Source organism: Petromyzon marinus, chromosome 3, assembly GCF_048934315.1.
Source record: "Petromyzon marinus isolate PM22_M1 ecotype Great Lakes invasive population chromosome 3, UKy_Petmar_22M1.pri1.0, whole genome shotgun sequence".
NCBI classification, from domain to species: Eukaryota; Metazoa; Chordata; class Hyperoartia; order Petromyzontiformes; family Petromyzontidae; genus Petromyzon; species Petromyzon marinus.
This window is the reverse complement of record NC_133669.1, coordinates 4,371,495-4,399,384: the sequence shown is the minus strand read 5'-3', so window position 1 is coordinate 4,399,384 and position 27,890 is coordinate 4,371,495. Positions and strand designations below refer to the sequence as shown.

Here is a 27,890-nt window from a genome sequence, read left to right as displayed (position 1 = left end):
ATTGTACAAGCGGTCCGGATTTAAACCAAACTCACAATCATGGTATTCAATACTGTACTGCCATGTTCACCTATGGCATGTCAACAAAGCATTCACCATCCCAAAACTGCAACGTTAATCTAAAAGGGGCCAGTAGATGCAAATAGCGCTCCCTATCGGGATTTGCAACACTGCCATGATACTCAATGCAGCGACAATTGTCCGAGGTGTACATGCATCTCAACGGTGAACGCCACGATCTATTCATCAGCCATGACCGATCCACTGCTGTCGTCACCATCTACCTCTCAACCATCAATGGGAACACCATGACACACGTGTAACACAACCCTAAAAATGAAAGTTTAATTGAAAACGCACCGCCTAGTGAACTGTGGACTTCCCAACGCACACCAGTGGTTCGCATACACACAAGGACTGACGGAACGCGTACAAAAATCATCTAACGGAAACGCAGACTCGCGGTGGATGTAAAATTCAAAAATAGGGTCGTGGGTGGGGCGTGTGGAAATGGGGCGAGCCGGCTCTCAGCGAGAGGAATGCGCGTTGTGGTGTTTGCCAATGGTGGGTGCGTTGTGGAAAACATGACGAGCGGCATTGCTCGGTGATCTCGGAGCAAGTGATGAGGTTGATTGCAGTTGCAGTAGAGGCCGACTTGTGACCGCACGGTGAGATTTGATGTAGTGAGGATGAGCAAGCGAGATGTAGCCTGAAAGTAGGCGTGGGTTTAGTACAGTGAGGGTGGACTTTAAATTTGGGAGGCGAGCAGCGCCTAGGTTCGTATGGCGAGAGTGATGCACGCGTGCCGAGGGATTCGTAATCAGTGCGTAAAGTTGGCGCGTTGAAGACGCGCAACAGGTGGGTGCGTGTGCGGCGATTGTGGATGTGGCGAGCGGTGTTGTGGCGGTGGGCATGGAGCGGGTGCGATGTGCGTGGCTGCATGGTGGTTTCGGTGAGCGCCGAATTTCATCCAGACACGCTCTGGATCAGCGTGATGTTGTCCCCTTTCAGCATTAGGCGCCCTGAAACACAGCAACGACCAAGCGCACGCATGTCAGCAATGCACGCATCACCAACCAACTTCCGCGTACAACTACAAGTTACATTTGAAATGTGCCTGTAACACAAACGAACATAGCAGAGCGCACCGACATCCTGTTTGTCAAAAGATAGTGTCAAGATGGTATGGGTAACAGAGAGGAATTTAATGAAAGACACAAGGAAGATAAGAGGAAAATTAGTACAATTAAATTGTTGAGATCACGTAGCAAGGAACAGGTAAACAAATATAACGAAAAGCATACACACAATATTCAGAGACAAAGCCAAGTCAGTAAAAACGCCAGATTGGCAAGAAAATGTTAATGTTGACTGTGGATAAAAATCACAGGAGTAGAACGGCATGAGAAAGGAAGAGGTGGTCATGCAAATAAGAACAAGTACAATACAAAGCAGACAAAAAGATAACGGACAGGACAATGAGAGCATCTTATAAGAAAACGAGCAAGACAGTGATAATGAGAAATACAATGACAGGATGACGGTGACAAAATATCGAGCACCGCACACGTAGGAGGACGACAATGATGATAAGACAAAGACAACAGAAGCGCTAGGAACAGCAAGAACAGCTCGAAGGGCGGCGGGGGGCGACAGACCGAGGGGCTTGCGCGCTTTCGTCTTCATGTGGATCTCCTCGGCGTCATCCAGCACCAGGTTCATGTACTCGTCAAAGCCCTGTGCGACACGGCACACCTCCGTCAATGGCACGCCGGAAAAAAAACACAGGCTGGCAAACCAGTTAACCCCTTTCCCGTTCCGAGACGTCTGCAAGTTGCGAGGTGGGCGTCTCAGTCACGTGACGTTAGGTGTACGTTTACAAACATATACACGTTGTAATGTAGTGTGCTAATTGCAATATGGAACATCATGGGACCTTCCTTGCTAGTATCAAAATATACGAATAGGTTTTACCCTTTCTGTCAATAAAAAAGGTGTTAAGATGTTAAAACAACAAACTGAAGCTGTATGGTAAGTTTTGTAGTGATTGCTTTTAGGGTTCCGGCTACCTTAAATTATAAAGCTAAGTCCTTTATCTTAAACCTTAGCAGGTGCCATACAAATATGGAATTTCTACCACAGCCTCTCAGCTTCCAGTTGAAATGAGCATTGCCTTGCACTCTTTTATGTGCAGCCATAGATGTTGCGTTTTTTTCCTTTAACCATGTGATACATAAATAGTACTGTTTAACTTTACCTAGCCGGGTGTTAATGTTGTTAAAGCAGTGGTCAGCTACATAACAGTTAAGTGTTTTTTTAGTTCATAAACCTGTATTCATTTTATTAACATGAAGGGAACTTTAAAGTAAAAACAATTTTAATGAGCTGGTAATGGAACCCACATTCAGAATGTCTCGGCTTGAAATAATTAAATTAGTGCCACTGTGTGGGAGTCAAATGTGGTTATCCCATAGAGCCTGGGCAACACCACAGGCATGTGGAATTTCCACCAAAGACTCAGGACCGCCATCTGAAATGATGAGACACTTCTGCGTGTACTTCTAATTGTTCATGTTACCTGTGTCATGCTCAAGTCTTTGCTTAAGGGATATATTTTATCAGAATAATCCCGTAAAGCAGTTCCTTCTTACAATGATGCAGCCCTCGATCCTCATGTTGACTTGCTCGTACAGCCAGATCTGTATCCGGGACCTCTGCCGTGCAAAACATGAGACACAAGTTAGATGGTGCTCCAGGAGCACTGTGGTCGTATGCAATACTGGCCATGGCATACGAATTAAAAACAGACAATGACAATTAACAAAAGCTAAAATGTGCACCAAGTAACATGGATAGAAGCGTGGGTGGAATTATAGTTAAACAGGAAGACATAGATTATTGTGCATACGCAAGTTAGATTCATCGTTTAAAATCGTGGCCAGGATCTACCTCCAGCAGGGATGATGACCGATGGATGAGACCCGATTAGAATGAATAGCACTGACATCAACATACCTCTATCAAAGTCAATACAAGATGCTTTAACAATAGAACTCAACAAAGGTAAGGGTGGTCATCACATGATACATGAGCACGAATGAGTGAGCAGAGGGGGGGGGGCTGTGGTTTTGTTGCAGACAGCCCCACGCCATGAATGAAAACACTGGAATGGAATTACTCACGTTTTGTAGATATCTGAAGATCAAATTCTGCGAAGAGCTGGGAGTCAAGGAATCATCTCAAAACACCAACAGGGCTTCATTAAACCATAAACAGGATTAATGGTATCATAAAAAAAACCTTTACAACTAAACAAATGACATTTCACGAAATATCTGAGTTCAGATGACGTTTGTAACTGTTCTAGGGTTTTGAATATATTCAACCACCCCGAGCTGGAAAAACGAACTTCAGTAATATCGCCCAAAATTCCACCGCTTAACCACCAACACATCTGAGCACTGCCCCACGATCGTTTGAACCGGGAGACTTAACTTTTTGTCCAGTAAGAACATGCTTAATGCTGGTGGTCTGGGCGTCAAGTACTACTACCGTGTGCCTATGTACAGCTCGTGTCAACACACTGGTGAATAAAGACTTCCCCACGTGTTGCTCGGTCATGGGTGATATGGGATCATACGAAACAGCGGCATTTCAAAATATATCAAATATTCAAGAAAATACATTGTTCGCCGAACGTCTTTGTTTTTACTATACCCATTATCGAAGCTGTTTCTGCAATAAACGGTACCAATTGCATCGGCAACCCAGTAAACACAAGCCACACTGCTGTAGCGACGAGACATTCTTCAGTCGGTGCGTAGTAATCACGCTTTGCGACCCAATGCCGATTAAAAACCTTCCCACTCCGTAGGTCATGAGATTACGGTTTGGTTGGTAAAGGCGATGAGGGGTCGAAGAAGGTTTTAATACTCACCACTAGTATATTGTATTGCGTAAGGCAATGTGTTCAGAAGCCAAATGCCAAAGCCTGCGAGCGACGCGAGCGATTCAGGAGGGTGGTTCGTTTAGTTTTGCTCTTCCTGTGGAAAGAGCGCAATCTAAATGTATTTTTAAAAAATATAGGTTTTACCCTTTCTGACAACAAAACAGTTGTTTAGATGTTCAAACACCAGATATCTACCTCTTGCAAGGATCAAGTCTGCATTAAGCACACGTACATGTGGCCAACATACAAACACCAAAAAAACCGTCCCACCGTAAAATTGGTTTACAAGGTTGAGTTTGTGTTGCGTTGACAGTCCCACTGTGCAACCCGTCTTTGCCATTCCAGTTACGGAGACGCACGCAGTCGGTCTGTCGATGTTCTTGATGCGGTTGATGGTATACGCCGATCTTCGGCACACGTCTCAGTCACGAGGCGCGATGTTTGGGTCTCGAAAGTGCAGTGTTGTACACACACGCACACACCACTGACGTTAACCGTGGCATGAGCCAGTTGCGATTACCGCCGCCTCGCCTCTCTTCCCATTCTTCTTTGGTTCTTTCGGTAAAGTCACGTAGGATGAGAATAAAATAATAAATTGCTAAAATAACACAATAATATTCTCACGACGTTTCGGCCACAACACAAGCAGCCTGTTGTGGCCGAAACGTCGTGATAATATAATTTGATCAATTTATTATTTTATTCTCATTCTACGTGACTTTACCGAAAGAACCAAAGAAGATGAATCCTTGCAGTCACGAAAGCTTTAAATCTCTTCCCATTGTTAACGCGCAACTCGCGACGCACCGAACGGGCAGGCGAGCCGCAGCTACCAACAAAGAAGACCCAACGCTGGATTCCCCACTTGTAGCACGAAACGCGCACTCTTAAAGACACGGCAACAGCACAGCAACTTGTTGGCACAAAGGCGGAGAGAATTCGGTCGAAAACGCCGCAGAGGCCTGGTCCCTCCCGCCGAAGCCTGCGTTCGCCTTGAGCGGGCGTGCCAAAAAAGAGGATACGATCGGTTGCACCATCACCTTCTGCACCTTGGGCTGCCCGCGGTACGCCATGGCCGCGCGCGGGATGTTCTCGCTGCTCGAGAGCTTAAGAAAATATTCTCAATATGAATACACTTGACGTATATTAACCAAAAAAACGTGTTAAGTACCGCTCACAAGCGCGCGCTCCACTCGTGCTAAATGGCGGGCGGAAGCGCGGGGCACGACGGGAGCGCCCTCTGCCACCCCCCGACTTCCGTGTGCGCGAGGCGTTACTTGATTGGCTTATTTCAATAATTTATGTTAATGATATCTATATGATTATGTTAATCTTACAACGCCCTCCACCCATGCCCGATTTAAATATATATTCTTGGTTCTTTCGGTAAAGTCACGTAGAAGGGAAACAATAAAATAATAAAAATATAAAACAATAAAATTCTCACGCCGTTTCGACTGCAACACAAGCAATCATCATCAGGTGTGAAACCCACAGCAAGAAAATTTGAAAAAAGTGGCGGTTTTTTACGTTAGCATCACGGAGAGCGATTTAGCAGTTATTCAGATGGACGAGTCCATCTATATTCTTGGTTCTTTCGGTAAAGTCACGTAGAAGGGGAACAATAAAATAATAAAGATATAAAACAATGCAATTTTCACGACGTTTCGACTGCAACACAAGCAATCATCATCAGGTGTGAAAACCACAGCAAGAAAATTTGAAAAAAGTGGCGGTCATTTTTAACGTTAGCACTACGGAGAGCGATTTGACAGTTTGTTCAGATAGACGAGTCCATCTATGTTCGGAAAAGAGGAGGGGTGAGACGAAAATAATGGATGCGGTCTGAAAGCCACCGTAAGCGTGAACAATCAATTAAGACCCAAAATGGTTTATCAAATCCTTCCAATGATTGCTAAACCAGAATCCATCTTCTCGGTTGAAATTTTCTTGCTGTGGTTTTCACACCTGATGATGATTGCTTGTGTTGCAGTCGAAACGTCGTGAGAATTGTATTGTTTTATATATTTTTATTTTTTTATTGTTTCCCTTCTACGTGACTTTACCGAAAGAACCAATAATATGAATCACTGCTGTCACGAAAGCTTTAAATTGATTTAAATGTTAATAGTGATATGTTAATGTTCACGCCCACGTGTATGGCGATTGGTCGGTGTTGTAATCTGTCACACCCGTCAACAACGTAAAATAGGCGACGTTTCAGGCAATGGCCCTTTCTCACAGGACATACGCAAAGAAGTTTCACGACTTTTCATTTTATTTTAAGGCAACCGTATTATTGACGAATGTATTTCCACGTGATAGCCCAATTCGCTTCTGATAAATAGCTCAATGGGCTTAACCTGGTGAGACAAAAAATATAGTTTTTATTTGTGTATATATTTTAAGTGATTCGTTTACCTTTCCTATACTTTGCACTCCTGTTGTGTTTTGTACTGTTTGCTGTTGCGACGTTTTGACCCCGTGCCCCCCTTACTGGACATCTGTAAGAAAAAGAGATTTAAAGCTCATCGGATTTTTTTATCCCCTCCAATATAAATATTCTGATTCCGTTTAATTGACGAATCATTGTCACGTGTGCTTGGGCGCCACTGCCAACGCGGCAGCAATCGCCAAATTACGTCGATACGTTGCATTCATGATTTCTAGGGGTGTAACGATGCACGAATTCGTCAATTCGTATTCCACTTTAAAGCCGCCGCTGTTTTTTGCGCTGTCAAATTGCGCAGCAAGGAAACCAAACTCTATTCACAACGGTAACGACCAATTGTAATGGTTCGCTAATGAACCTTATGGCGGGACCCCGGGGTCCCGAATAAACGGAAGTCAAAATCGTAATAAATGTATCTTTCTTATAATAATAATAATAGGGGTTTTCTCCCTTTTTTCTGGCAACAAAACTGAAACCTTTTTTACAAGGATTCATGTCTGCATTAACCACAATACTTGCAGTCAAAATGCAAACAAAAAACACACTGATAATATATATAATATATCCAGGTCTAATGATGTATCTTTCTTGATTTGAAGCTTTCGTGACTGCTGGAATCCATACTCTTTGGTTCTTTCGGTAAAGTCACGTGGTAGGTAGAAATTAAATTGATCTTTCGCGACTCCGCCGCGACCCACCTGGCGCGGATCACATTCTGTCGTGATGTCGTCCACACGCGCATACGAAAAAAAAATCCACTTTGGATGAAATATTTAGACATTTTTTTCATTTTATTAACAAGTTTTGGCACTTTGGTATTCGTATTTTTATTTTGACATACAGTACACAAATTTGGGGCTGCGGTCCAAAAAAAAAAATGTCATACTTTTTTTTCTGCGTGTAAGAAATAAATTAAAAAAATTACAAACATAAATACATTCAGCAACCACAGAATTATGCCACGATTTATAAATGAACGTGCGTTCGCATAAACGCACTACTGTTGTTTGTGTTTTTTATTGGCACCGAGGCCCTGGTTCTTGGGTTTTTGCAATAACAGTCACAATAATAATCGTGAGAATACAGAACAGATAACGTGTGAGCAATCACACAGATACCGTGAATTTTTTTTAAAACTTATATGGTCCGTATCAATTTTTTTGGCTCACCTTGAAAAATACAAAGTTACTAGGAAGAATCACGAAGAGCCAAACAAACGACAAATTAAACAAAAAAACGAAGAAAAAGGAAAATTTGCTTTAAACAATTGAGACTTTGAGAGTGCTAAACTAATATTGAACAAAACCAAGAACACAATAATAAGAAAAAATACTGTACAGTAATAACAGCAATAACACAAAAGGCTCTTGTACAAATTAGTTTGGCTTCACACGCGATTTTGATGTAACAGAATAAGGCACGGAATATTTCATGAAGATTTGTGTTGGCGAGGTTGTGTGCGTGTATACACATATATAATCGAGTTGCAACCAAGACTGAATTTCATAATCGAGTCAAGCTTAGCTGTAGTGAATATTTTGATTTAAAGCTTTCGTGACTGCAGAGATTCATATTCTTGGTTCTTTCGGTAAAGTCACGTAGAAGGGAAACAATAAAATAATAAAAATATTAACAATAAAATTCTCACGACGTTTCGACTGCAACACAAGCAATCATCATCAGGTGTGAAAACCACAACAAGAACATTTTCCACAACAAGAACATTTTCTTGTTGTGGTTTTCACACCTGATGATGATTGCTTGTGTTGCAGTCGAAACGTCGTGAACATTTTATTGTTTTATATTTTTATTATTATATTGTTTCCCTTCTACGTGACTTTACCGAAAGAACCAATAATATATTAATCGATGAAAATATTTACAGTTTGGCCACTGAAGTTAGTGAAATTCATCAACACCTATAAGCTGAACTAATAGACTAAATTGAGCCGAGAATGCTCTATTCGATGAGTTGATGGTTCTTTAATCGTATAAGTAAAGGGTTCTGTATTGGATGAATCCGGGGTTCTGTAACAGATAAAATAAGGATTTGTTTTTTTTTATGGTATGTATGTATTTATGTTGGGTCCTATGTCAGATGAGACAATGCTGGTCCAGAATCATGTGAGCTACTCTCCACAATCCAACCACAATCCCATGTCCAAATACAGCATACAACACAATTCACCTTGACTTGCTGCGTTTCTACTCGACTTTACGCAGCCGATTGTTGGATAATTCACGCATAAAAATACAAAGGCAGGGTACACAATGGGCCATGCATGGGATGCGCTAATGACGGAATGGTTTAGAATCGTGCTCGGAGTGCGACAGGTTTGTGCGCTGTCTCCCTCCTGCACGGTACTCCAACATGTGTGTTGGAGTACATGTGTGTTGGAGTACATTACGTGAGAGGCACTTGAAGAGGAACAGAGTGAAGGCGATGAAACCTGCTGGTTCGCAGATGATATTGATAAATTTTCACAATAGGATGAGTAATATTTGCAACAATAAACACCAATGGTAAAAAAGGAACTGCTGGAAAGTAAGGGATCACCATCATTGTAAGATGGACAGCCACTGGAAGTTAAAATATCTTGGCAGCATCGTGACAGCACATGCCACGAGTAAAAACGACACAAACATGACACTCGGCTCCGCAAGAGCTGCTTAAGGCAAACTAAATGAAATATGGAAAAAGTAGAGAAATCTTAGTCACGTCAAAGAAGAAGCCGTTGATCCCCTCGGTGTACTCAACGGCGAGGTGTGAAACCCCTAGCAACGACGGAGAATCGGAGCCTCTGAACCGAAAACCTCCTGCATATAATTCTTTGATTCTTTTGTTATACAGAACGTGCGAGAAACAAAACACGCTTTGTACTGGACAGGCAAAGGCAACCAAGTTGGATCTAGCACGGCAAACTGCGGCACTGCATTGGGGACAAGTGGTCAGGATGCAGTGTGGTCGACTGCCAAGCATGGAAAGTGCTGGGGGCAGGGGGGGGGGGAAGAGGATGAACACCACGATCTGGCTGTTAGTCATAAAACAGCAAGCACTGGACGGGATGGCAGCGATGTCGGTTGTGATGACGGAGTGACGGACGGAGAGAATGGATTAGAACACTGCAAGGAGATTATCTCTGAAGGAAAGGGTTGTGCCTCCAATGGCACAAAACGGCCGTGGGACTAGAACGAGAAGAAGACTCACTTCATTTAGTGAGTCGACTTAAACCCAACTACAAATCGACTTACAATTGCAACTCATATATATGTCCACACACACACAGACAAATAGACGGGCGCCCACACACTCTAGTGCAGGGTTGGGGAACCTTTTCCTTGCTGAGAGCCGAACAGGAGTAAAAAAACCCAACTACATGTAGGCAACCGTACCAATACAGTACACACCTCAGTCACTTCCGTCACGGCAAGGTTCTCGAGCAGTGACACAAGTGATTGACGGCACGAACATTGGAAATGCAGTGATGTTGCCAGGTTGAACGTAACCCCCCCCCTCCCCCTCCCTTCTAGTACAAGAGGCCTGCAGTTTGGAAGTGGTGGGCTTAGCGTGGCTGAGGGCCACAAGAAATGAAATCATGAGCCGTATCTGACTGACCCCAGGGCCATAGGTTCCCCCCCACCCCATCCCACTACCACCCCACCGACTCGCTTGCTTCAGTTATAACACCTCGTACACAGGGGTAGGGGCGATAGAGTTGTCTCGGCCAATGGAACACGACAGTGGTCCCTGTTCCCCGAGGGTCCCTCCGCCGTGGCTGGGATCCGGGCCCCCGTCGGAGGGGATGTGGCCGTAGGTCGGCCCACCTGGGGGCCCACCGGCGTGGGGGGCGCCACCGCCGGGCGGGCCAGCGGGTCCAGGGTTCTGCTCGCTGGAGATTCGCTCCACGATGCTGGACAGGCAGTCAAGGCTGGACACGACGAGCGCACCCTTGACTCCAGCGGCCTCTGTGCGCAAGGGAAGGATTTGGAACACCCGTGTCTGTGTTGTACATATGTATGCTGAACTTCTTTCGCATCGTACGTAAACAACTGTGCCCATCGGTGAAGCCCAATCTCGCCCGAAGTAACGCACTGATGCCAGCCATCTTTTGGCCGGCCATTAAAACAAAGACGGAATCGATACAGTTTTGAATCTAGATTGAAAATGCATGCACTTAGAAATGCTTTTTGTGTTTAGTTTGTTGTGCTTCCCCCACACCACAAGGTTGGCTACGTGTGGTGCGAAATAAGTTGTACGTACATACATACAATGCGATGAGAAACAAAAATAATAGGTTTTAAAATTTTGATTTAAAGCTTTCTTGACTGCAGGGATTCATATTCTTGGTTCTTTCGGTAAAGTCAAGTAGAAGGGAAACAATAAAATAATAAAAATATAAAACAATACAATTCTCACGACGTTTCGACTGCAACACAAGCAGTCATCATCAGGTGTGAGAACCACAACAAGAAAATTTGAAAAAAAGTGGCGATTTTTTAATGTTAGCACCACGGATAGCGATTTGACTGTTTGTTCATATGGACGAGTCCATCTATGTTCGGAAAAGAGGAGGGGGGAGACGAAAAATAATGGATGCGGTCTGAAAGCCACCTTAAGCGTGATCAATCAATTAAGAGCCGTAATGGTTTATCAAATCCTTCCAATGATTGCTAAGCCAGAATCCATCTTCTCGGTTGAAATTGTCTCTGTGTTTGTATATGTGGATAGCCTCATGAACGAATCTCTCATGGTAGCCAGATGGCTTGCAAAGAACCTCTGTCTTGGAGAAGTCAATGTCATGTGAACCTACTGAATTATAACAGTGAACACAAAACAGACCTGAAATACGGTAGAACCAACACCTCGGCCGTGGCAGATCACTGTCCGGCAAAACAACCCCCTACCTCCTCGCGGTGCCGGACGGGTAACTCTGTCGTGGACAGTGCTGTGGGGGGAGGTCCAATTTTGATTGGCTCCTCCCCTCATGGCATATGTGTCCACCACAGGGGCTAAACGGGGGCTCTGCATGGGTGCGAGGGGCTGGTAACCCCTCCACCTTCAATGAATTACCACTAAATCACGACCAGCAGTGTCAAGATCGGCCTCTGTGGAGGAGGCTCGTGAAGGACGCTACTGGGCAGTTGGAGGTAGTCGCCCTCCAACAACAACAGAGGGCGGAGGAGCGACGCTCAGAACAACGAGCGGAGCGCCAGGTGGCTGAAGCACAGCGGGTTGGCACAGTAGGGGGCACAGGTGGTGCATCAGCCAGTCATCTCAGTCAGTCGACCCGTGGCACCTGGGTCTGCCCCGTGACCTCCTGCCAGCGGGCGTTCGACACTTCACGTGGCCTCAGGGTGCACATAGCCTGGCACAAGCGTCGTGGTGACGTCACCGCCACTTAGTGGCGAATGGCGGTTGTTGTATGTGCCTGTGTGTGTGCCTGTGTGGTATGTGTGTGCCTGTGTGTGTATGTGCCTGTGTGTGTATGTGTGTGCCTGTGTGTGTAAGTGTGTGCCTGTGTGTGTGTATGTGCCTGTGTGTGTATGTGTGTGCCTGTGTGTGTATCAGCCTTACCGAGCACGGGCGAGTTGTATTGGCCCCCGTAGTCCGTGTCTGATCTTCCAAACGCCACTCGTCCACACTCCGTCTGACAAAACAAAACACCGTGACTTTAAAACATATATACATTACCATACTCTATTATCATTCAGCTCCCGTCAAGTTTATTTTTGCAGTTGGGGATTATGGTTGCTATATTGTAAAAACCACTTGAGTAACTTACAGGGAACCTTAGATGTCTGTTACAACCACAAATTCTCAATTAAATTATGTTATTCCTCAAAATGTCTCGAGTCATAAACATCTCACTGTGTTGCTTTATCCCTTTACAATGCCACCAGGATTGGCTGTCATTCGACCACAATTTAAAATCCTCGCTCATTTGTGGAGCAAGCGAAGCTTTCGTCACGCAGACACCAATTGTGACCACGGGTATGTAAATGATGAAATATACGCGCAAGCCATTACCAAGCCAGGCAGCCCGCCCTATGTGACAAGCTGATATTTACAAAAATATAGATATCTAAACAGTATGGATATTAAAGCCTCTCCTGTTCACTACACAATTGGAGGCGATGTCCCCCCCTTTGTCCGCCAGGGGGCGCCCACCCCGCTCATCGTCGCTATTGGCAAAACTTTTTGGTCACTGGATTTTTTTCTTCCGATCTAAGACAAAAGTCATCATTCTTTCAAAGACCTGAAGGCTCACTTGGTCAGTGACAAAACAGTACGATCGAATTTGCAACAGATAAAGAGTTTACACGCGTCTTGAATTTTGCGCAAGATGATAAGACCGTGGGAATACAGTACAGCACAGACGATGGGAGGGAATTCCAAAAAATTGAGCAGTGCAAGGGAAGAATCATACAGAGAAGTGTTGTGGTGGGTGAGTGAGTGGGTGAGGGTGTTATCGTGGCCTGAATGCAGCGTGGTGGTGGATGGTGGTGGGACACAGTGTGGATGAGACGACACAGTTTGCCTGGGAGACCAAGTCTGCAACATGGGTGTAAGAATGAGTGAAGTTCACGGGAGTAGCAGCAGGTGGTAGGAAGCTTTAATTCATACCAAACTTTCAGCATGGCTCCTTCTAGCCAGAACGAGCCCATAAACTCGGCAATGAATTCGGGAATTACTCAAGTGCTATGACTGATAGAATGCCCGGGAAATATGCAATACGTACTTCTACAAGTGCATATAGGCATTTATGTATACCATTGCTTTGCTCTATATGTAACGTATTATCCGGATTATTAAAAAGCTTTCCAATTTTCGTACGATTGAAATCGTTCACGCATTTGCTCTGTCCGTCTGTAGGAGGCGAGGAAGGAACGATTGAAAGCCGGCCAAAATGAATCTATGAATTTCCCCAATGTTTTGGAGACTCCCAAACCTGGGGAGGGAACGAACACACACAAAACCCGACTCCTGTATTCGCAAATATTCAAACGCGTTTTTGCCCTGACAGCTATCCACCGGCTTTCGTGCGGCTAATTCAACACTTCCGAAGACAATGGTCATGCTGGAAAGCGTCACATAATCCATGCCGACTCATGGGGTTTTTCTTTCTTTCTCGAACGTGTTTATATCTGTATTATAGGCCATGTTATCGCTGTCGTCTTTGAAACCCTATTACACACACACCCCCCACACACACACATTCTCCTGGACATCAAGAACAGCTGCCGCACACGTGGACAGCCGCCATACCCTGCCCACACAGCGGCGCAGCTGCTACGTTGCCTACATAATTGCCATAACAGTAATATTCTTGGTTCTTTCGGTAAAGTCACGTAGAAGGGAAACAATAAAATAATAAAGTATAATGTTTTATATTTTTATTATTTTATATTTGTATTATTTTATTGTTTCCCTTCTACGTGACTTTACCGAAAGAACCGAGAATATGAATCCCTGCAGTCACGAAAGCTTTAAATCAGTAATAGTAATAATAACAATAAAATAACTTAAAATGTACATTCCTTTTGTTCAAGCCACTGCTGGATGAAGACCTCTCGTCATGGGGCTGATTGAGCATACTTCAGCGTACTGCTCAGTGGAGGTTGGTTGAACAGACGGAAGTATCCGTGTAACACAAAAAAAAAACATCTAAAAACATCCAATCACGTACTCTTTGGTTCTTTCGGTAAAGTCACGTAGGTAGAAATAAAATCAAGCAAATCACGACGTTTCGATCGCAACACAAGCAATCTTCATCAGGTGGAACAACCACAGCAAGAAAATGCTGAAGTAGGCCCTGTGTTGCGATCGAAACGTCGTGATTTGTTTTATTTGATTTCTACCTACGTGACTTTACCGAAAGAACCAAAGAGTATGGATTCCTGCAGTCACGAAAGCTTCAACTCAAGATCCGATCACGTCCTAATTGGCTGATCAAACGATTTAGTTTCCGATTCGATGATTTTGAATCAGAATCGACACAGGCTCTAAGGAGTCACAATGCCATACGATAAGGCGAATATACCCATTTGTCTTGTATGCGGTATGGGAATTGATGGCCTACCGCAGTTGGGATTCGTTTTGCACTTTCCTTTCTTGCCCTTTGAAACAGTGGTGCGGATCTCGAATCCAGGCCGAGGGTCGATTTATAGCGTTGGGATTCGGCTCCATTCTTCCTCAAAAATAAAGGAGTTAACGCGTCCCAGAGGAGTGGTGGTGAGATGTGGTGGGAGGCTGTTGGAGGCCTGCCTGTCAATCAACGTGAGGTGTGGAATCGTGGCGATGGTGGTTGCCTATGCCCTCACTGAAGGTAAACATCCGTGGAGGGATGCGGGCAAAGCAAACGAGAAAGATGCCTTCTGAGACCTCGTGTGCCAGGTATTGGCTAAAGTGGCCCCTTGGGATCGAGTTATATTATTAGATGACTTTAATGCCCGAGTGGGTAATGACGTTAGCACTTGGATGAGAGTGATTGGAAAGTATGGGCTAGATCAGCTCAACAATGACAGTAGGAGACTCTTATACTTCTGTGCAGTCCGTGGGCTTGTAAACACCCTGAGCTGTTCTGGCAATGCGGATCCAAGCAAGAACATCTGAGCTAAGTAGTGGCAGAACCTCAAACGCGAGCCCATGCTGTTGACAGCGGAGCCTACCATTGGAGCTGATCTGTTAACTCACCAATGGCTGGTCATCTGCAAGGCGCATCTGCCATTCCCACCACTGTGACAGGAGTCATTCACATCGGATCCAATTCAACGTCACCATAGCTATCTGCTGAACGTCGTAAGTGAGAAAATGATCATCCTCACCCCCTCCCGACGCAGAGGGGAAACGAGTGACAGCACGGAGGCTCACGCAGCTGCTTAAAGCTGTGCTGTGACCCAGTCCAGGCCTCCCAAGGGACCTTGGATAATGGATGAAGTGTTGCAGCTCAACGAGAGAAGCCAACATGCCGATTCGCAACATCTACAATGGTTCACACCTGCGAGATGACGGCGTTTATCGGAGGTTCAGAGCTGTATGGCACTGCCAGCGTTTGCTGAAGAGATGGAAACTGCAATCACAAAGCACTCTTTAATACCCTCAATAAAGTGACACGCGGCACCTTCCTTATGAACACCGTCAAATTAGTGTGTTCTTCAAACGCTGTCGATTCATCCCGGGTCACCTTTGCAGAAAAGGCAAATGCTGTTTCACGCGTTTCACCTCCCGGTGAAAGAAAGGCCACAGCATCGACCCTTAAGGGAAAGAATGAGACGATATCATCTCTAGGCACCCGGGATCAGGTCTGCAGATTTGCTTAAGCACTTTTATAGTGAGACACTGTCAAGAGGAGGAAAGACATCCCCACCCCTCCCTCAACTGGGTCACATCTCGGCCCAGCGGGTTTGGGAGCTTTGACAAATCTAGGAACAGTAACTCTACTTGATCGGACGCGTGGGAGTTGAGCACATGTACACGCTGATCTTTGTATGATCCACCAATCCCGCACATAATCCGCTGGGGTGCAGGTGTAGCCCAACGCACATTATCAATAATGATCAGAATAATTAATCAAAATATCGATATATTTATTCTGGAGGAATCCGATGAGCTATAAAGCCATTTTTCACAGATGTCCAGTAGGGGCGGGTCACAATGATGATACACACACATGTCATCCGGTGACTTTCAAGAGTCCAGCATTGGATATGTTTAGTCAATCCCATGAGTGAGTACTTGTTTGGCTTTACGTGGGAGAAAGTCGACCACGCATACCGCCATTACATTCAGAGCTCAAGACATCAACTGCGGTCACTCTGCTGCCAACCCATGGCCACTGTGCGACCTACGCCGTCAACTCCGAGTATTCCGTGGCAAGTCCTCCCGTCCAAATACAGAACCAGAATATTGATTTATCCTGCGGGAAGCCGATGAGTTATGAGCCTTCGTTTCACAGACGTCCAGTCAACTTAGCTTACACGATCTTGGTGCGATTGGGCCCAATTAAGGGCGATTGGGTCACAGGTACATCATTTTCACGAAAATTCACACATACGCAATTAATATAATGACAAAGATCCCCCGTATAGCCTTCACATGCTGTTGGTGCAGTTGCTGTTAGCGAGCACCTATGAAGGCCGGGCAGCACCACGCGCAGCCGCTTGTCTCCCGATTGGCGACGTTTACACATCGCCTCCGGTACTGATTTGAGGCGGAGTCGACCTAGAGGAGGCCCGGAACTGGTTTCGGACAATCATCATTGGTGTTGGTGGGCGTGAGCGGGAATCGTTCGTAGCGTGGCACTCAAAGAACCCCTCCCAATAACTTTGTTATAGGGCACGTGCTGACAGTGAGCTTGGCACATGCTGTTCGAGATAGCAGCGTGTTCACCACCACCACCTCCACGTAGGGCGGACCGTCTTTGTCTCCACAGGCCTCGTGTGTGTGGCTCCCAGTGCTCGTATTATGCTGAGTCGATCTCGGTGTCACTGCTTATGATCGGCGGTGTGATCAATAAATCTAAAACGAGGTGGGGGGTGGGGGGGGGTTTGCATAGCAGTGCATCACACACCCTGGGACAAAGACACATGCAAAGATCCCCCGTATAGTATGAACAGACGATTGTGGCAAGTGCTGTTAGCGAGTAGCACCTATGGAGGCCGGAACGACACACGAGGGGGGGTGGGTACGGTGGCCAGCACCGCGCCCGGCCGCCTTTGTCTCCCCAGTGGCGATGTTTACTACACACCGCACCAGGTAACTCATTCGAGGCTGAGTCAACCTACGGAGAGGCCCAGGGTAGTGGTTCATACGTCACTGTTCACTGACGTGGCGCAGGTTGCGCTAAGCACTGCGCCACCGCTCCCCACAACATCACACGCACCGCGGCTCAGTTTTCGTGTTGCCGGCAGGGCCAGAGTTAGGGGGGGGGGGGGAAATTGCAACATTTGTCCAGGGCCCACAGCTTCAGAGGGCCTCACGAAATTGCACTTTCGTTTAATATCTTAAATTGTTAAGTCACTTAGCGCCATCGTTTCAATGAAGAAACGATATAAAGGGACGAAGGGAATTATGGAGGAGGAGGGGGGGGTGAGCGGTGTAAATGCGCAGCCCTGCAATTTCCTGCTTCACGCCACTGCGAGCGGAAGGGCCTCCTAGTCTAGAGGGCCGCTCCAGAGGGTATTTGGCCTACTCTTCCACGCTGACCGGACGTTTTGAAATAGATGGAGGTCACCGCACTTTACCCCGCCGTAAACGAGTACCACCGCAGGTAGTCCTATAGCAGTACCCACACTTTGTACCACCTAAAACGAGTACCACCGCAGTGTGTGTGTGTACTGTACTCGTACAGTGTAGCGGGCACCGCTACGAACCCCGCTTTCCAGGTTCGATTCCCGCTCACGGCACAACACCGGTGACCATTATCTGAATGGGTACCTGGCCTCAAATGAGTACCTGGTGCAGGGTGTAAACATCGCCACTGGGGGAGACAAAGGCGGCCGGGCGTGGTGTTGGCCAACCCATCCCCCTCGCGTGCCACAGTGCCGGTAGCCTCCATAGCTGCTGCTCGCTAACAGAGCACTTGTCCCTACAGCCTGTCGCAGGCTACACGGGGGATCTTTGTTGTTACTCCGGGGCGGCTACGTACGGTGCGAAGGAGGATCGACTGAGCGCTGCTGGTTGTTGTTGTTGTTCTTGTTGTTGTTCTTGTTGTTGGTGTCTGTGTAACGTCTTAAAACGCGTCCCGTTCTTTCCTTTACCCTACGACCAGAGAGAGGTTGTCAACCCTCAACATCCTCAGACCTCCTCACTCCTTGCCCCCCCTCCTCCTCTGTTAGGCGCAGAGAAGTCGTCGTTTCTGCTTCAATCCTCGCGGCGCGAACACCGCCTGGCTCGACAGGCGACGTCCACACGCGCACACAATGCAACAACGCATTCACGGGTGCGGAGGATGAGGTCTGAGACTCTCGCACACAGGCAAGCAAACTCGCAGATTGTCGCGAATATCCCGTGAGCATTCATTCACTCACTCGCCGCTTGCCCCACAACACCCAACAACAACAACAACACCATCAGCCACCCCCCCCCCCCCCCCAATTCGTCTGCGCGCCGACCTGTTAATTTATTGACGATTCATGAGATTAGAGGGTGGGAGGGTCTGCGTGGCAAATGGACTGAAATGCCAACGCGAAGACAAGATGATGTTGATTGGAGAAGCACATTTTCGGCAGGTTACTGCAATTTAATTGTCCTCATCCTCCTACCCCCATTAGCACAACACAAAGACAAAGATCACCCCCGTGGTAGGGGGGGGGGCCTTTGGGGGCAAGCATTTACGAAGGCCGGCACGGCAATCGACACAAAGATCGCCCCGTTATAGCCTGAGCAGGCTGTAGGGGCAAGTGCTTTTAGGACCACGCCCGACCGCCTTTGTGTCCCCATTGGCGATGCTTCCACACAGCACCAGATACTCATTTGAGGCTGAGTCGACCTAGGGGAGGACCAGGACCGGTCCAGATAATTGTCACTGGTGTCGGTCGTGAACGGGAATCGAACTCGGCTCGCCGGGTTCAAATCGGAGCGCGCTAACCACTACCCCACCGCTCCACATACACCACACACATATATATACACATATACCTGAACCGGTTGGTTGCGTACGGTGCGAAAGAAGTTCACTTCAACATTGCATATACATACACGGATCACACACGGATGTCAATCGCAAGAGTGACCAGGACCACGAGTCTGCTGTTAGTGGGAGGGTGATTGCTGCTGCTGCTGCTGCTACAGCTGCTGTGGTTTTAATTCCAAATAAAGTAATGTTGGGGTCAAATTTGGACCCAGGACGCAGGGAGCAACAATGCCCTAAGCCCTTGCGAATGACAACCAGGAGACCATCGACTTATGTGTGTTGTGTTGAACTTCTCAAGCACCGTACGTAGTGCAACCGTGCTCACGTTAACTACGAAGCAGGATACACGTGGTGCATTCACTGGGAAGAGTTCATCGTCGTGACATGCTGATCATCGCCAATAACCTTGAAACCAGTGCATGCCTTCTGTTTTGCCCATAGTATTATTATTATTACGTAATGTATGCACTTGCAGCAATTTTAAGACTAATCGCGATAGCCATTATATCAATCCCCTGTTAAATAAGTGACATTTTCAATATTCTTATATTGCGTTAATGTTTTGACTTCGTTTGAGTAAATCTAAAATTTTCACATTGTATGTATGTTGAACTTCTTTCGCACCGTACGTAGCCAACCGTGCTAATCGGAGATGCGTGCGGGGGGGGGGGAGAAGACAATTAAACGCCAAAAAAGTAACTTCTAAAGACATTTGGTTTTCAGTCTACATGATTTAAAAGCGCATCATAGCTCCAGCAGTGGCCTTCCCAATATCGGATTTCGAAGAGCGTTCCAGACGGCCGCGAGGGCGACGATTCCCCTGTCCATATTTCTTCTCGTTGCCAGTCTGTAACGTCGGAAATGTCAAATGCCCAGCGGCTTAATCATTTCCCAACCCCAACTTTACCACTACCACCATTGCCTACCGAGGCCACCTTTGGATGTTGACTAAACGCGGTGCCCCCCCCCAACCCCCCCCCCCATTACCTTCTCGATCCCTCTCCGATTTCCTGCTTATTGACACCCCCGGCCGGAGTGGGGGAAACACGAGCGCACATTTTTAAACGTTGATCACGAAGCGGTCAGAGTTTATTCGTGTTCGTGATTTCATTTCACACGCGATAAGGCAAACAAAGATTCCCCCCACCTCCCCCCCCACCACGTGTGGCCTGTAACAGACTGTAGGGGGCAAGTGCTGTTAGCGCGTAGCAGCTATGAAGGCCGGCACGGCACAAGAGGGGGTGGGTGGCCAGCACCACGCCCGACCGCCTTTGTCTCCCCTAGTGGTTATGTTTACTACACACAGCTACACCAGGTACTCCTTGAGGCACACACACACACGAACTCATACAACCACACTGACAACACGTATACACTAACACACACATACACTAACACACATATACACTTACACACTAACACATATATACTTACACACATATACACTTACACATATATACTTACACATATATACACTCAAGACGCATAGACACTAACACACGTACATACACTAATATACACTTACACATATATACCCTTACATAGACACTAACACACATATACACTTACACACATAGACACTACCACACATATATACACACACATTTACACTTACACACATCGACACTTACACACATAGACACATACAGACACTACCACTTATACACATATACACTTACACACATAGACACATACAGACACTACCACTTACACACATATACACTTACACGCATCGACACTTACACACAGACACTACCACTTACACACATATACACTCACACACATATACACTCACACACATAGACACTCACACACATAGACACTAACACTAACAAACATAGACACTCACACACATAGACACTTACACACACAGACACTAATACACATATACGCTCACACACACAGACACGAACACTCACACACATAGACACTGACACACATATACACTAACACTTACACACATACACACTTACACACATATACACTAACACTTACACACATATACACTCACACATATACAGTAACACTTACACACATAGACATTCACACACATAGACACTCACACACTCAACACGCACCACGCACACACTCACACACTCAACACGCACGCTCAACACTCACACAGGCACACACTCACGCACTCAACACACACACACTCAACACGCACACATTCAACACACACTCAACACGCACACACTCAACACTCACACACTCAACACGCACACACGCAACACGCACACACTCACACACTCAACACACACACACTCAACACACACACGCACACACTCACACACTCAACACACACACACTCAACACGCACACACTCAAAACTCACACACTCAACACTCACACACTCAACACGCACACACTCACACACTCAACACAAACACACACACACTCAACACGCACACACTCAACACTCACACACTCAACACGCCCACACTCAACACGCACACTCACACACTCAACACTCACACACTCAACACGCACACACACTCACACACTCAACACTCACACACTCAACACGCACACACTCAACACTCACACGCATACATTCACACACTCAACACGCACACACACACTCACACACTCAACACACCCGCACACTCAACACGCACACACTCAACACTCAACACGCACACACTCAACACACCCACACACGCAACACACCCACACACTCAACACACATACACACACTCAACACACACACACTCACACACTCAACACGCACACACTCAACACTCACACAGTCAACACGCACACACTCAACACACCCACACACTCAACACACACACACACTCAACACACACTAAACACACCCACACACTCAACACACACACACACTCAACACGCACACACTCAACACTTACACACTCAACACTTACACACTCACACACACTCAACACACCCACACACTCAACACACTCACACACACGCACACACTCACACACTCAACACACACACACTCTACACGCACACACTCAACACTCACACGCTCAACACACCCACACACTCAACACGCACACACTCAACACACTCAACACTCACACACTCAACACGCACACACACTCACACACTCAACACTCACACACTCAATACGCCCACACTCAACACTCACACGCATACACTCACACACTCAACACGCACACACACACTCACACACGCACACACTCACACACTCAACACACCCACACACTCAACACACACACACACTCAACACACACACACACTCAACACACACACACTCAACACACTCAACACTCACACACTCAACCACTCAACACGCACACACTCAACACTCACACACTCAACACTCACACACTCAACACTCACACTCAACACTCACACACTCAACACGCACACACTCAACACTCACACACTCAACACGCACACACTCAACACACCCACACACTCAACACACACACATTCAACACACCCACACACTCAACACACACACACTCAACACGCACACACTCAACACGCACACACTCAACACTTACACACTCACACACACTCAACACACCCACACACTCAACACACACACACTCAACACACTCAACACGCACACACTCACACACTCAACACACACACACTCAACACACTCACACACTCAACACCCACACACTCAACACACCCACACACTCAACACACACACACAACACCCACACACTCAACACACACTCAACACACACTCAACACACTCACACACCCACACACTCAACACCCCCACACACTCAACACACACACACACTCAACACGCACACACTCACACACTCAACACACACACGCACACACTTAACACACACACACTCAACACGCACACACTCAACACACACTCAACACACCCACACACTCAACACGCACACACTCACACACTCAACACACACACGCACACACTCACACACTCAACACACACACACTCAACACACACACTCAACACACTCAACACGCACACACTCACATACTCAACACACACACGCACACACTCACACACTCAACACACACACTCAACACGCACACACTCAACACGCACACTCAACACACTCAACACGCACACACTCAACACACACTCAACACACACACACTCAACACACTCACACACTCAACACACACTCAACACACACACACTCAACACACCCGCACACTCAACACACTCAACACACCCGCACACTCAACACACTCAACACACCCGCACACTCAACACTCACACACACTCAACACTCACCGTTCCACTCGCATCGTCTCGACCTCCCGACATCCCCCCGTCCGAGTATCCATCCTCGTGGTTGCCTCCAACCAGCTCACCACCACCTCCACCACCGCCTCCTCCTCCTCCCTGCTGCCGCAGTAGCCGCTGGAGTCCCTCGATGTAGCGGATGGCGTTGCGCAGAATCTCCACCTTGGGCAGCCTCTGGCTGGGGTTGCTCGAGGTGCACCTCTTGAGCGTCTCGAACGCTTCGTTCACTTTGCGCAGGCGGCGCCTCTCACGCATCGTGGCGGCCTTGCGACGGTCCGTGGTGCTCGTCTTGCGCTTGCACGCCTTGCAGGCCCACAGCAAGCAGGGCCCCGGCCCGTGGTGGCCCACGTGCAGGGGCGCCCGCACGTGTTGATCGTCCCCGACGGGCGACGGCATCAGATCGTCGTCGTCCACGCCGCCGCCGCCGCGGTGAGCGCCGCCCGGCGCCGCCGGGCTCTCGAGTCGGGGGTCAAAGTCGTCGAGAAAGTCGATGTCTGAGTAGCCGAAGCACGGCTCTCCACGGTAGATGATGTTTTCGGCCTCGGCCACGAAATGTCCGGCGGCGCCACCGTCCAGTAACTCCATGGTGGCGGGTGGAAGGCGGTGGTGGTGGTGGCGGAGCGATGCACTTTAAAGATACTTAGTTGTTGTTGTTCAAATATATTTATTTGTTCGCGACGATGGTCGAAGCGTGACTTCTTAATCAGTCCGATGAGCCTCGCGATTATGTGGTGATTGATGACCAGCGGTAATGTTAATGCCAGCGCAAGCACAGATACCGCCCGATACGTTAACACGTGCGAATGCGGTACAGTTATTAGAGGCGAGTAACTCCTCCGACCTTCTCCCGTGTGCGTGTGTGCTTCTATGTACGTGTGTGTGCGCGTTGCTCCGTAGGTGTATAAACTATTAAACGAGTCTTGAGTTGAAACAACGGAGTGCTTCAACCGAGAATTGGACGAGAAGAGGAGACGGACTTCAGCATTCCGCGCGACAGCTGTTCGATAAGTCGGATGAGATTTGGCGACGTTCAAATGCCTCCCGCATTTCTAACATTTAATCGAGAACATATATATACACACACACAACACATATACGTACACGTGCGCGAAGTAGAGGCCGGCTATCGCCACATCTCACCAGCTCAATGCCCCCGCTGATTATTTTTGGACACCGGAGTTTTGCGGCACCGCCCAGACATGCCCACTCACTCACTCACCCACTCACCCACCCCACCCTCTCATCCGACCCCACCGTCTCATCCGTCGTGACCTCGCGAAGCCCCATAGCACCCCACGCCACCCACCACACCCACCGGGCCATCCCCGAAAACGCCACTAACCAACATCAACATCAACACCACCACCTATCAAAACCACAATCGCTGTCCTGCTGCGTCTGCTGCTGCTAGAGCAACAACGACATCATGGCACGAGGTCGCCTTCTTCATTAACTTCGTCACTGCCCAGAGACTGCTGCGGTCAACGATAGCCAGAGCCATGCATGGTGATCGTTACGATCCCAACTCTAACCTCACTCCTTCCACCCCCCCCCCCACGGCCAATGTCACGATCACCATCACGAACACTCGCCGAGCCTCCGCAGAAATGCGAATTCAACCTCGATTTAGTGTACACACACACGCGCACACACGTGTAAGCGTTGTTAATTCACTTTGCCATGTGATTGGACATCATCGCCGCCATCGCAATCAAACCGATTATTTAACACCTTAACGCAGTTTTTTTTTTACCAGTTGATGTTATTAGGGAAGACACCGATTGCTGTATAGATTTTAGAGGAAAGTTTTAGACGGGGAGATATATCAACGCCCCACTGAACGAACATATTTCGAAATAGCTCTTTACGAATCCTACAACAGCAGTAATTGCAACACTGCCCCCCCCCCCCCCCCTATACGGAATAAACATAACGGGGACGTTCCGAACAATGGGCCTTCTTCAAGAAAACGTGTCGTGCCTGTCAATGAAACATGACACGGGGGTTTGGTGATGGAGGTCGTGCCATCCATACCCCGCGCCAGCACGTTCCTCCTCCTCTCCTCCCCTCCTCCTCTCCTCCTCCTCCTCGATTTTCCTCAGCTCGCCAGTTTCTCGGATCAACTTTCGCCGCAGGAGAAACCGCTCCGACAACGCGGCGCAGGGGGGGTGTGGGTGGCTATAGGAGGGCCCGGGGTGTGTCGAATGGACGGGCGCTGTGACACCAGCCTCTTCATACTGAGCGCGAGAAGGGCGTCTCTGTGTGTGGTGGTGGTGGTGGTGGTTAGGGGAGCGGTCGTGTAGCGGTTAGCGCTACGCTGCGCGACGAACCCGGCCAACAACCGGTAGCGGAAATCTGCATCGGTTTAGGCCCTCCCCCTAGATCCACTCAGACTCAAATGAGTACCTGGTGCGGTGTGTGAACATCGCCACTGGGGAGACAAAGGCGTTCGGGCGTGGTGCTTGCCGTCCTTCATAGGTGCTCGCGAACAGCACTTGCCCCAATAGTCTGTTAAGGCTATACGGGGGATCTTTGTCTTTTGGTGGTGGTGTACACACGTGTGTCACTGTTGCGCTGAGGAGCGGTGGTTGTAGCGGTTAGCGTGCTGCACTACGAACCCAGCGAGCCAACACCAGTGACGATTATCTGAACCGGTTCTGGGCATCTCCTAGGTCGACTCTGCCTCAAATTAGTACCTGGTGCGATGTGTAACCATTGCCACTGGGGAGACAAAGGCGGCCCGGTTTGGTGCTGGCTACCCAGACCCTCGTTGAATGCCGTTCCAGCATTCATAGGTGCTCGTTACCAGCACTTGCCCCAACAGTATGTTAAGACTATACGGGGGACCTTTGTCTTGGCGACCGAACTCAATTCCTGCACACGGCCACCAACGCCAGTGATGATCATCTGAACGATGTCTGGGCCTCTCCTAGGTCGACTCAACCTCAAACGAGTACCTAGTGCTCACTGAGCGAGTGTTGTTTAAGTTAATATTTGTGCATGCGTCTCGTTGCGGGTCTAACGGAGCGAACCCCATCTCGACCCGCGTCACCCAATCGGCTCTCGTTCCCGTTCGCGAGTAATCCGATATCATTTCATATCTGAATCACACGACGCGACTTGGGTGCATCTGCTGCCCGTTGACTGCCACACTCGACAATACTGGGCTGTGTGCGGTCCCCATAGGCTCCATGCTTGCTCATTCTTGTACTGGAAATAAAATTGGAAAAAAAAATTCGTCATAAGTCACGGACGGGGTCGCGTGCGCGCGTGCGTGTGCGTGCGGTGTGCGGTTATGCATTTCAACATCCGTGGGTTGTTTCAATACGGGCACGCGTTGGCATGCGAGCGAGTGTGCAGGACGTGGCGAGTGTATGTGCGTCTCTACAAAGACAAGATTCCCCCCCCCCCCCTCTGTATAGGCTTAACAGACTCTTGGGGCAAGTGCTGTTAACGAGCACCAATGAAGGCCGGAACGGCTCACAAGGGTGTGGATGGCCAGCACCACGCTGGGCCGCCTTTGTCTCCCCAGTGGTGATGTTTACACACCGAACTAGGTACTAGGCGCAAGAACGGTTCAGATAATCGTCACGTGTGTTGGTGGTCGTGAGCCGGAATCTAACTCGGGTTTGTATGTCTCCGTGCGTTGGGGAGCAGCTGCGCTACGAACCCGGCCACCCGGGTTCGATTCCCACTCACGGTCACCAGCAGCAGTGACGATTATCTGATCCGGTCATGGACCTTCCGTAGGTCGCCGCAGCCTTAAACGAGTACGCGGTGCAGAGTAAAAAAAAAAACCTATCAGAACTGGAGAGACAAAGGTGGTCGGGCGTGGTGCTGACCACACCATCCCCTTCAAGCGCCGTGCCGGTCTTCACAGGCGCTCGTTTACAGCACTTGCTCCGGCAGCCTGTCACCTGGGTTGTATTCCTGGTCGCCTGCGTTGGATTCCGGGGTCAAGAGCAACTTGACTGGCACGATGTGTTTGGTATCTGATGCTGTCCTGAATCGATCCCCACCCCCCCCTCCTTCGCCCCCCCCCTCCCCCGATAAGATAGACTCAGCATAAAATCACGAACATAAAAAATCGGTTCAAAATGAAACAAGTTTGGTGCGTTACTCTTCTCCGTTCACGGCTCTGAGTGAGTGATGGTAATTCCACATTCTTCTGACGGAGCCACTCATTGTACACGACAACCAACAACAGTTGGCGCTCCAACAAATTTTGATCCGTTATTTATTGACCCGTGATATAAATCATCTCCGTTGTTCCTGAACAGCATCGTAAAATGTGCTCGCATTGACAAGCGATGTATATCCACGTCGTGATGTAATTAATTAAGGTCCGTGATGATGAGGCCAAATTATCAGGCCATATAAAGAAATGTTGATGTAATTGCATACGTAAATATCGTTATGTTTCAGGAATTTAAAACACTTGCAAGTACCTTTGTTCCATCCCTACTTAGCTTCCGAGATCTGAATAGATCAGGAGCCATTCTGGGTGATATGGTCATATAGATTATAGTTATCAAATAGTGTATACAGTTATGTATTTACTGCACTGTATTAGAGTATATTAACTAAAACTAGAAAGCATGTTTTATTTACTAGGTA

At 47.8% G+C, this 27,890-nt stretch overlaps 2 protein-coding genes across 2 annotated transcripts; both read right to left on the bottom strand.

Moving 5' to 3' along the window:
• Positions 1-320: 320 nt before the first annotated feature.
• On the bottom strand, positions 321-5,216 carry SNRPE (small nuclear ribonucleoprotein polypeptide E). Its single transcript, XM_032971166.2, has 5 exons — positions 4,972-5,216; positions 3,183-3,209; positions 2,652-2,714; positions 1,659-1,737; positions 321-1,022 (listed from the first exon to the last, which is right to left on the bottom strand). Exons 1-5 carry the CDS (start codon positions 5,020-5,022, stop codon positions 967-969), a joined length of 276 nt encoding a protein of 91 aa, XP_032827057.1. The 5' UTR covers positions 5,023-5,216; the 3' UTR covers positions 321-966.
• A 1,172-nt stretch (positions 5,217-6,388) lies between these two features.
• Positions 6,389-24,452, bottom strand: LOC116952103 (myogenic factor 5-like). The gene is made up of 3 exons (XM_032971156.2): positions 23,262-24,452; positions 11,977-12,049; positions 6,389-10,367 (listed from the first exon to the last, which is right to left on the bottom strand). The coding sequence occupies exons 1-3, from the start codon at positions 23,856-23,858 to the stop codon at positions 10,081-10,083; spliced, it is 957 nt and encodes a 318-aa protein (XP_032827047.1). The 5' UTR covers positions 23,859-24,452; the 3' UTR covers positions 6,389-10,080.
• Positions 24,453-27,890: the final 3,438 nt, after the last annotated feature.

Bases quoted from the DNA above. Each gene is read 5' to 3' on its own strand.
- SNRPE (XM_032971166.2), bottom strand. From the start codon at position 5,022: ATGGCGTACCGCGGGCAGCCCAAGGTGCAGAAGGTGATGGTGCAACCG. The intron at 2,715-3,182 runs GTGAGTAATTCC...TTTGCACGGCAG, and splicing joins TCTTCAGATATCTACAAAAC to AGGTCCCGGATACAGATCTG. The intron at 1,023-1,658 runs GTCTGTCGCCCC...GCTGTGTTTCAG, and splicing joins GAAAGCGCGCAAGCCCCTCG to GGCGCCTAATGCTGAAAGGG.
- LOC116952103 (XM_032971156.2), bottom strand. From the start codon at position 23,858: ATGGAGTTACTGGACGGTGGCGCCGCCGGACATTTCGTGGCCGAGGCC. The intron at 12,050-23,261 runs GTGAGTGTTGAG...TTGTTTTGTCAG, and splicing joins GAGACGATGCGAGTGGAACG to ACGGAGTGTGGACGAGTGGC. The intron at 10,368-11,976 runs GTAAGGCTGATA...CCTTGCGCACAG, and splicing joins ATACAACTCGCCCGTGCTCG to AGGCCGCTGGAGTCAAGGGT.